The sequence below is a fragment of the Gadus macrocephalus genome, chromosome 22 (assembly GCF_031168955.1).
Source record: "Gadus macrocephalus chromosome 22, ASM3116895v1".
NCBI lineage: Eukaryota > Metazoa > Chordata > Actinopteri > Gadiformes > Gadidae > Gadus > Gadus macrocephalus.
Window position 1 is genome coordinate 1321387 of NC_082403.1, and position 10713 is coordinate 1332099.

At 45.2% G+C, this 10713-nt stretch overlaps 1 protein-coding gene across 1 annotated transcript; it reads left to right on the plus strand.

The window, feature by feature from the left end:
- On the plus strand, positions 1 to 8129 carry LOC132451354 (LIM/homeobox protein Lhx9-like). Its single transcript, XM_060043734.1, has 6 exons — positions 1 to 111; positions 402 to 706; positions 1167 to 1275; positions 1720 to 1834; positions 4945 to 5162; positions 6469 to 8129. The coding sequence occupies exons 1-6, from the start codon at positions 1 to 3 to the stop codon at positions 6814 to 6816; spliced, it is 1206 nt and encodes a 401-aa protein (XP_059899717.1). The 3' UTR covers positions 6817 to 8129.
- Positions 8130 to 10713: the final 2584 nt, after the last annotated feature.

Consider the following 10713-nt stretch of genomic DNA (forward strand, 5'->3'; position numbering starts at 1 on the left):
ATGATGACCTCAGCAGACCGGTCCCTGGAGGACATCCTGTACGGCCGGCAGCCGCACGGCAACAGCCCGGAGACGGGCGGCTGCCGTGGCGATGGAGATGCAACCCAAAACGTTTGTCAACAGCGGGCCACACCCTCCCACTTAACTGCTGTCAGCTCCTCCCTCCTCCTCCCTCCTCCTTCTCCCTCCCTTCACCTCTCTCATTCACCCCTCTGTCATCCACCCCTCTCTCATCCACCCCTCTCTCATAGAAGCTGTTTGAACGCTGGACCAGGACCTAGTCTAGAGTAGAGCCAGGACCTGGTCTAGAGTAGAGCCAGGACCCGGTCTAGAGTAGAGCCAGGACCTGGTCTAGAGTAGGACTAGGACCTGGTCTAGAGTAGGACTAGGACCTGTTCTAGAGTAGAGCCAGGACCTGGTCTAGACCAGGACTAAGACCTGTTCTAGGCGGGGGGTCCCGGGGCTGTCCAGCGGTTCCTAGCCCCCTCTCCCTTTGTCTCCAGGATGGACACGCCCCCTCCTTTCAGGAGCCAATCCTGTGTGCGGGTTGTGGCGGGCGGGTCGTGGAGCGCTTCTTCCTATTGGCCGCGGGCCGGGCGTGGCACGGCGCCTGCCTGCGCTGCTGCCAATGCCATCGAGAGCTGGAGACAAGCCCCTCCCTCTACTGGAGGGGCGGCAACACCTACTGCCAGCAGGACTATTGCAGGTCAGCCCCGCCCCCTCGCACCGCCCGTCATCAGTCGCCATGGCAACCCCAACGTCACGGAGCGGCCAGGGGGGTTGATCCCCCGCCCGAAGGCTTTGGGTTCAATCCCCAAAGTGTGGTAGTTCAACGAGTCTGTTAGCGAAGTACCGCTAAGTAGCTAGCATCAGGCCGCTAAGTAGCTAGCATCAGGCTGCTAATAGCTAGCATTAGGCTACTAAGTAGCTAGCATCAGGCTACTAAGTAGCTAGCATCAGGCCGCTAATAGCAAGTATCAGGCCGCTATGTAGCTAGCATCAGGCTGCTAATAGCTAGCATCAAGCTGCTAAGTAGCTAGCATCAGGCTGCTAATAGCTAGCATCAGACTACTAAGTAGCTAGCGACACACCGCTTACTCCTAACCCATGACATTTTCCGTTTAATGAGATCCTAACTCAGCGGAGGCGTGTCTCTTCCTGGTCAGGCTGTTTGTGATAGGTCGATGCGCTCGCTGCCAACAGCCAATCCCGTCGACCGCTATGGTGATGCGCTCGGGAGAGTTGACCTTTCACCCCCACTGCTTCTCCTGCCAGGTGGTTATAGCTCTTATACATTTGTTGTTCTTAAATGTTTTACATCTAGGTTATATTTTATTTTTGTTTTTTATTTTATATTTTTGTGTGTATTATTTTATATTTTTGTGTGTATTATTTTTATTTTATTATATATATATTTTTTATTATAAACATTATAAATAATGCATGAATTTTTTACATTCAGATATGCTTTATGAATCCTAGGAAATTATTCTGCTGATGATAGAGATCAATGTGTAAAAGTTAAGCATCATAAATATAAGTAGAATCAAAGTAAATAAAGCCAATGAAGATTAAAAATGCATCACTTTTCAACACTGTAATACACACACAACACGTTTATATTTTCTAACGATATGCTTCAACTACTATTATAATAAAGCATGCATTACTTTAATATGACGTTATTTACCCTGCGTCATAAACCCTTTGTCTCTGCAGGAATGTGACATCACTCTGCTGCCTGGCAACCTCTACTTCCTGCAGGGGCGGAGCCTTTACTGTCAGTCCCATTACCATGGCAATACACCCCATAACACTACAAGTGGAAAAGAAGGTGTGTGTGTGTGTGTGTGTGTGTGTGTGTGTGTGTGTGTGTGTGTGTGTGTGTGTGTGTGTGTGTGTGTGTGTGTGTGTGTGTGTGTGTGTGTGTGTGTGTGTGTGTGTGTGTGTGTGTGTGTGTGTGTGTGTGTGTTTTTTTCATTTCTTAAATGCAAATAAGATTTACACCTTTGAAGAGTTTACTCACCACCAAAATCTGAGATGAGAAACAGCGCCCCCTGTGGTGGGACCGGGTCCTGGTCTGTACTGGGTCCTCACGTGACTCCGGAGACCAGCAGCAGCAGCATCAACAAAGCTCAGCTGGAGCCGCATCAGATCAGAGCCTCTGAAAGACTAATGAAGTAGAACAATACGTTGAATAAAGTAGAACAGTACGTTGAATAAAGTAGAACACTACGTTGAATAAAGTAGAACAATACGTTGAATAAAGTAGAACAGTACGTTGAATAAAGTAGAACAATACGTTGAATAAAGTAGAACAATACGTTGAATAAAGTAGAACGGTACGTTGAATAAAGTAGAACAGTACGTTGAATAAAGTAGAACAGTACGTTGAATAAAGTAGAACAGTACGTTGAATGAAGTAGAACAATATGTTGAATAGAGTAGAACATTACGTTGAATAAAGTAGAACAGTACGTTGAATAAAGTAGAACAATACGTTGAATAAAGTAGAACGGTACGTTGAATAAAGTAGAACAATACGTTGAATAAAGTAGAACGGTACGTTGAATAAAGTAGAACAATACGTTGGCAATAAAGTAGAACAGTACGTTGAATAAAGTAGAACAGTACGTCGAATAAAGTAGAACAGTACGTTGAAAAAATAAAGTAGAACGGTACGTTGAAAAAATAAAGTAGAACGGTACGTTGAATAAAGTAGAACAATACGTTGAATAAAGTAGGACAATACGTTGAATAAAGTAGAACAATACGTTGAATAAAGTAGAACAATATGTTGAATAAAGTAGAACGGTACGTTGAATAAAGTAGAACGGTACGTTGAATAAAGTAGAACAGTACGTTGAATAAAGTAGAACAGTACGTTGAATAAAGTAGAACAGTACGTTGAATAAAGTAGAACAATACGTTGAATAAAGTAGAACAGTACGTTGAATAAAGTAGAACAATACGTTGAATAAAGTAGAACAATACGTTGAATAAAGTAGAACAATACGTTGAATAAAGTAGAACAATACGTTGAATAAAGTAGAACAATATGTTGAATAAAGTAGAACAGTACGTTGAATAAAGTAGAACAGTACGTTGAATGAAGTAGAACAATATGTTGAATAGAGTAGAACATTACGTTGAATAAAGTAGAACAGTACGTTGAATAAAGTAGAACAATACGTTGAATAAAGTAGAACGGTACGTTGAATAAAGTAGAACAATACGTTGAATAAAGTAGAACGGTACGTTGAATAAAGTAGAACAATACGTTGGCAATAAAGTAGAACAGTACGTTGAATAAAGTAGAACAGTACGTCGAATAAAGTAGAACAGTACGTTGAAAAAATAAAGTAGAACGGTACGTTGAAAAAATAAAGTAGAACGGTACGTTGAATAAAGTAGAACAATACGTTGAATAAAGTAGGACAATACGTTGAATAAAGTAGAACAATACGTTGAATAAAGTAGAACAATATGTTGAATAAAGTAGAACGGTACGTTGAATAAAGTAGAACGGTACGTTGAATAAAGTAGAACAGTACGTTGAATAAAGTAGAACAGTACGTTGAATAAAGTAGAACAGTACGTTGAATAAAGTAGAACAATACGTTGAATAAAGTAGAACAGTACGTTGAATAAAGTAGAACAATACGTTGAATAAAGTAGAACAATACGTTGAATAAAGTAGAACAATACGTTGAATAAAGTAGAACAATACGTTGAATAAAGTAGAACAATATGTTGAATAAAGTAGAACAGTACGTTGAATAAAGTAGAACAGTACGTTGAATAAAGTAGAACAGTACGTTGAATAAAGTAGAACAATACGTTGAATAAAGTAGAACAATACGTTGAATAAAGTAGAACAATACGTTGATTAAAGTAGAACAATACGTTGAATAAAGTAGAACAATACGTTGAATAAATTAGAACGGTACGTTGAATAAAGTAGAACAGTACGTTGAATAAAGTAGAACAATACGTTGAATAAAGTAGAACAATACGTTGAATAAAGTAGAACAGTACGTTGAATAAAGTAGAACAATACGTTGAATAAAGTAGAACAATACGTTGAATAAAGTAGAACAATACGTTGAATAAAGTAGAACAATACGTTGATTAAAGTAGAACAATACGTTGAATAAAGTAGAACAGTACGTTGAATAAAGTAGAACAGTACGTTGAATAAAGTAGAACAATACGTTGAATAAAGTAGAACAATACGTTGAATAAAGTAGAACAATACGTTGATTAAAGTAGAACAATACGTTGAATAAAGTAGAACAATACGTTGAATAAATTAGAACGGTACGTTGAATAAAGTAGAACAGTACGTTGAATAAAGTAGAACAATACGTTGAATAAAGTAGAACAATACGTTGAATAAAGTAGAACAGTACGTTGAATAAAGTAGAACAATACGTTGAATAAAGTAGAACAATACGTTGAATAAAGTAGAACAGTACGTTGAATAAAGTAGAACAATACGTTGAATAAAGTAGAACAATACGTTGAATAAAGTAGAACAGTACGTTGAATAAAGTAGAACAATACGTTGAATGAAGTAGAACAATACGTTGAATAAAGTAGGACAGTACGTTGATTAAAGTAGAACAATACGTTGAATAAAGTAGAACAGTACGTTGAATAAAGTAGAACAGTACGTTGAATAAAGTAGAACAGTACGTTGAATAAAGTAGAACAGTACGTTGAATAAAGTAGAACAGTACGTTGAATAAAGTAGAACAATACGTTGAATAAAGTAGAACAGTACGTTGAATAAAGTAGAACAATACGTTGAATAAAGTAGAACGGTACGTTGAATAAAGTAGAATAATACGTTGAATAAAGTAGAACAATATGTTGAATAAGTTGAGAGACGAGGGATTTTAAAACCTAGTAATTTTTCCTTCTTTCACCTCCTCTAAAAAGAGGAGGAGTCTGCCAGCAGCCCAGAGTCGCGATTGGATGACAGGGGGGAGTCGGCGGCCGGGGGGCGTGTCCGCCGGCAGAACAAGCGAATCAGGACGTGCTTCCGCAGCGAGCAGCTCCGAGCGCTGGAGTCCTACTTCGCCCAGAAGCACAACCCGGACGGGAAGGACTGGACCTGTCTGGCCCACAAGACAGGCCTGCCCAAGAGGGTCCTCCAGGTACAGGCTCCTCCCCTTAGGGGCTACAGGCTCCTCCCCTTAGGGGCTACAGGCTCCTCCCCTTAGGGGCCACAAAACAGGCCTGCTCAAGAGGGTCCTCCAGGTATAGGCTCCTCCCCTTAGGTGCTACAGGCTCCTCCCCTTAGGACCACAGGCTCCTCCCCTTAGGGGCTACAGGCTCCTCCCGTAAGGACCACAGGCTCCTCCCCTTAGGGGGTACAGGCTCCTCCCCTTAGGACAGCAGGCTCCTCCCCTTAGGACAGCAGGCTCCTCCCCTTAGGAACGCAGGCTCCTCCCCTTAGGACCACAGGCTCCTCCCCTTACGGCCCACAAGACAGGCCTGCCCAAGAGGGTCCTCCGGGTACAGGCTCCTCCCATTAGGGTTACAGACTCCTCCCCTTAGGGGCTACAGGCTCCTCCCCTTAGGGGCTACAGGCTCCTCTTAGGGGCTACAGGCTCCTTCCCTTAGGGGCTACAGGCTCCTCCCCTTAGGGGCTACAGGCTCCTCCCCTTAGGGGCTACAGACTCCTCCCCTTAGGGGCAATGGGCTCCTCTCCTTAGTGGGTACAGGCTCCTTCCCTTAAGGTCCTACAGGTAGACTGCAGGCTCCTCCCCTTAAGGACTACAGGTAGGAGGAGGGTTTAGCTCCCACGCTACAGCTGTGGTCGCAGGAGGCCATTGGCCCAATCACGGCTCAAGGATCACCTCTGACCTGTGATTGGTCCCACTGTCCTTGTCCTCTCCCTCTTATCCAAACAAAGAGAGCGATACGACCTAGTGTTCGTACTTCTGACTCATGAGAGGGTGGAGCGTGGAGCAGGACATTGACCCACATGACTGGAGGGTGGAGACGGTCTCCAGGGGCCCCAGCCAAGCCTCCTCCTGATTGGCTGAGAGCCTTAATGAGCTGCTTTAAACACTCTGCAGGTTGCCATGGTGACACCACGTCATCCAATGGAGTAGATTGGATAACCGTTCATAATTCATTCATAATTCAATCATTTGGATCACGCTTTGTAAATCCCTCAAAGTATTTTACATAGTGTGTGTGTGTGTGTGTGTGTGTGTGTGTGTGTTTGTGTGTGTGTCTGTCTGTCTGTCTGTGTGTGTGTGTGTGTGTGTGTGTGTGTGCCTCTGTGTTACTGTGTGTGTGTATATCTGTGTGTGTGTGTGTGTGTGTGTGTGTCTGTGTCTGTGTCTGTGTGTGTGTGTGTGTGTGTGTGTGTGTGCGTGTGCGTCTGTGTTACTGTGTGTGTGTGTGGTTGTGTGTTTGTGCGTGTGCGTGTGTGTGTGTGTGCGTGTTCAGGTGTGGTTCCAGAACGCCCGAGCCAAGATGAGGCGCTCCGTCTCCGTTGACGACTCTCCAACCGCCTCCAGGGCCGAAACCGTGGCAACCAGCCCCCCCTCCCTCTCCCGCTCCCCCCTCTACTCCACCAGCACCATCGACCAATCACAGCTCTCCCTGCTAACCAACCCGCTTGACGTCCCACCCCCCGCTGACCAATCAGGGGGTTCCAACCACTCCTTCCTCCTGGACTACAACTCTCAGGGTGCACCGGGGTGGAGCTCGCCTCTTGGGCGCTTCCAGGAAGGAGACGAACCAATGGGGAGAGAGGGATTATGTGATGACACCTTGAGACACTTCTACAGTTAGACTCATGGGTGGAGGCCTCACCCCTGACTCCAGCCGCTGTGACCCCCGGGTGGAGGCCTCACACCCTGACTCCACCCGCTGTGACCCCCGGGTGGAGGCCTCACACCCTGACTCCACCCTCTGTGACTCAGGGTGGAGGCCTCACACCCTGACTGCACCCTCTATGACTCAGGGTGGAGGCCTCACCCCTGACTCCACCCGCTGTGACTCAGGGTGGAGGCCTCACCCCTACTCCACCCGCTGTGACTCAGGGTGGAGGACTCACCCCTGACTCCACCCGCTTCGACCACCCTCTGGGACTCAGGGTTCAGTGGTGATTCTCTGGTTCATCACAAGTTTGATTTGTGTGGAGTTGTGTGTGTGTGTGTGTGTGTGTGTGTGTGTGTGTGTGTGTGTGTGGAGGTGTGTGTATTTGGAGGTGTGTGTGCGTGCGTGCGTGCGTGTGTAGAGGTCTGTGTGAACACAACACAGACATAACCTTCCTATTTCCCCTCTAAATGAGGACCTCCACGTCTAAGGAGAAGCGCTCTGAGAGGATCCATGGGCTCTGCTGCCCATCTGGAACCGGGGGCCCTAGGCTAGCTCCTCTCTGGTGGAATCCCTTCTGATGGGACAAATACTGAGGTTCCGTCAGGCATGCTTAAGTTCTGTTAGGATAATTACTGAAGTTCTTTCAGGCTAAATATTTTTGTTATGTTAGGCTTAATACTTATGTTCTGATAGGCTAAGTACTTAAGTTATGTTAGGCTAAATTCTAAACTTATGTTAGGCTAAATACTTAAGTTCTTTCAGGCTAAATATCTATGTTCTGTCAGGCTAAATACTTAGGTTTTGTTAGGCTAAATACTCAAGTTCGATTTGGCTAAATACTTAAGTTCGATTTGGCTAAATACTTAAGTTCTGTCAGGCTAAATATTTTAGTTATGTTAGGCTAAATACTTCCACAAATTTTAAAAGAGAAGATAGAAGATCACGTAATGTTGCAAGTAGTTGTAGCAGTAGTAGTAGTTTTGATGCTGTGAAGAGATTAACAGGTTGGTAGTTTGCAAGATGATGTATACTGTAAACCTGATGTTTCTTGCTGAGATTATAGATTTAGAATTCTAGCAAAATGTGCATTATTACCAAGTAATATCAGTACATATACATGATTAGTAATATCAGTACATAAACATGATTCGTAATGTCAGTACATGAATAGTTTGTTTCTGCTCTGTTGAGTGAGTTTTATGACCAATAGAAAACACATGTGCCCTAGAAGTGACTCCTTAGCCTACAGTAGAGTGAAGTGTGAATAAATAAATCCCTGTTGATGTGTTGGTGGCCTTCACTCACTCCGGCACATGTCCTCCCACGTTTCAACTGACACTTTGATTCTCTCACTGAGGACAATTCTTATTTGGTCGAAAAGTGTTACCTGGTAGACAGCTGGTGGACAGCTGTTACCTAGTGGACAGGTGGTGGAGAGGTGTTACCTGGTGAACAGGTGTTACCTAGTGGACAGGTGGTGGACAGGTGTTACCTGGTGAACAGGTGTTACCTAGTAGACAGCTAGCGGACAGGTGTTACCTGGTGAACAGGTGTTACCTAGTAGACAGCTAGCGGACAGGTGTTACCTGGTGAACAGGTGTTACCTAGTAGACAGCTAGCGGACAGGTGTAACCTGGTGAACAGGTGTTACCTAGTAGACAGCTAGCGGACAGGTGTTACCTGGTGAACAGGTGTTACCTAGTAGACAGCTAGCGGACAGGTGTTACCTGGTGAACAGGTGTTACCTAGTAGACAGGTGTTACCTGGTGAACAGGTGTTACCTAGTGGACAGGTGTTACCTGGTAGACAGCTGGTGAACAGGTGTTACCTAGTAGACAGGTGTTACCTAGTAGACAGGTGTTACCTAGTAGACAGCTAGCGGACAGGTGTTACCTAGTAGACAGGTGTTACCTGGTGAACAGGTGTTACCTAGTAGACAGCTAGCGGACAGGTGTTACCTAGTAGACAGGTGTTACCTGGTGAACAGGTGTTACCTAGTAGACAGGTGTTACCTAGTGCCGTGGACAGGTGTTACCTAGTGGACAGGTGTTACCTAGTAGACAGGTGTTACCTAGTAGACAGGTGTTACCTAGTGGACAGGTGTTACCTAGTAGACAGGTGTTACCTAGTAGACAGGTGCTACCTACTGAACAGGTGTTACCTAGTAGACAGGTGTTACCTAGTGCCGTGGACAGGTGTTACCTAGTGCCGTGGACAGGTGTTACCTAGTAGACAGCTGGTGAACAGGTGTTACCTAGTAGACAGGTGCTACCTAGTGAACAGCTGTTACCTGGTGAACAGTCGTTACCTGGGTAACATCTGGACAGGTACAGTACAGGTCCAGATAATTCTTCAGTGTTCTGACAGGTTACCCTCTGTGTAGACTACCAGCCAGGAGCAGCTGATCATTTAATTAACATAGGAAGCCTAATTATCACAGCGCTGAACATGTTGCCAAATTATCTGTTGCACTCGTTCTGAGTAAGCGATATTCGGAACGCATTAGAAACCTTGGAATGTATTTAAAAGCATGTCCCCCTCGCTGGAGGAGGAGCTAGCCTACAGTTACCCTCAAGTCAATGGAAGCGGTTAACAGAAAGCTAACCCCACAAACCCCCCTTCTGGATGTACTTGCCACCACCACCACTACTACCACCACCTCCTCCACCACCACCTCACCATGCTACAGTGTGCTGCCTCAGGGTTCACCTCCAGGACGTTCTGGGTTCAATCCCTAATGTCCTCAATTCACCTGCAAGCTTCAGCTTCCATTGATAAGATTCGTCTCACGACATTCTCCCCAGAACATCTCGGTCCCCTTGGTAAGAGTCTCTCTCTCTCTCTCTCTCTCTCTCTCTCTCTCTCTCTCTCTCTCTCTCTCTCTATCTCTCTCTCTCCTTCTTCTTCTTCTTCTTCTTCTTCTTCTTCTTCTTCTTCTTCTTCTTCTTCTTCTTCTTCTTCTTCTTCTTTCTCTCTCTCTCCGCCTCTCTCTCCGCCTCTCTCTCTCCCTCTCTCTTCTTCTCTCTCTCTCTCCGCCTCTCTCTCTCTCTCTCTCTCCGCCTCTCTCTCTCTCTCTCTCTCCGCCTCTCTCTCTCTCTCTCTCCGCCTCTCTCTCCGCCTCTCTCTCTCCCTCTCTCTTCTTCTCTCTCTCTCTCCGCCTCTCTCTCTCTCTCTGATGACCTCTCCAGCTAATTGTCTGAAGTCTCTTAGCTTTAAGAATGTAGAGGAGGAGGTGGATGTGACGTCAGTGACTGACGGACCAATCAGGCCAGGCCGTGGTCCAGCGGTGAGGAGACCCTCCCTGGAGGTATTTAACAGGTCAGAGCGGCTGCAGACCAGTAGACACCAGTATCCAGTAGAGACCAGTATCCAGTAGAGACCAGTATCCAGTAGAGACCGGTGTTCAGTAGAGACCAGTAGACAAGCTGCGCCTCTAACCTAAGGTAAGACACCATTTCAAACCAATCGATACCAGTAGACAACCCTGCTAGGTATAGACCAGTATTCAGTAGAGACCAGTTATCAGAAGAGACCAGTAGACGATGCTTCTAGAGATCAGGAGATACCATCAGAGACCAATAGTGACCAGTTAGCAGAGGAGAACAGTAGACAATGCTTCCGACACCCTCTTTAAGAGACCAGGAGAGACCAGTATACAGTAAAGACCAAGAGGGAACCAGTTGACAATGCTTACAGAGACCAGGAGAGGAGGACAACGCTTCTAAAGACAGGTAGAAACCAGTTTAGAGTAGAGACATGTAGAAACCAGTGTACAGTAAAGAACAGTTAAATTAAGACCAGTATAACTAAGACCGTGCGTGATGCTACTAAAGAACCAAATTACTAACATTAAACTTTTTGGCCTCG

Excerpts from the sequence above, each read along its gene's own strand:
- LOC132451354 (XM_060043734.1), top strand. The coding sequence starts at position 1 with ATGATGACCTCAGCAGACCGGTCCCTGGAGGACATCCTGTACGGCCGG. Across the intron at positions 1,276-1,719 it reads CCCACTGCTTCTCCTGCCAG|GAATGTGACATCACTCTGCT; the intron begins GTGGTTATAGCT and ends TTGTCTCTGCAG. Across the intron at positions 1,835-4,944 it reads CACTACAAGTGGAAAAGAAG|AGGAGGAGTCTGCCAGCAGC; the intron begins GTGTGTGTGTGT and ends TCCTCTAAAAAG.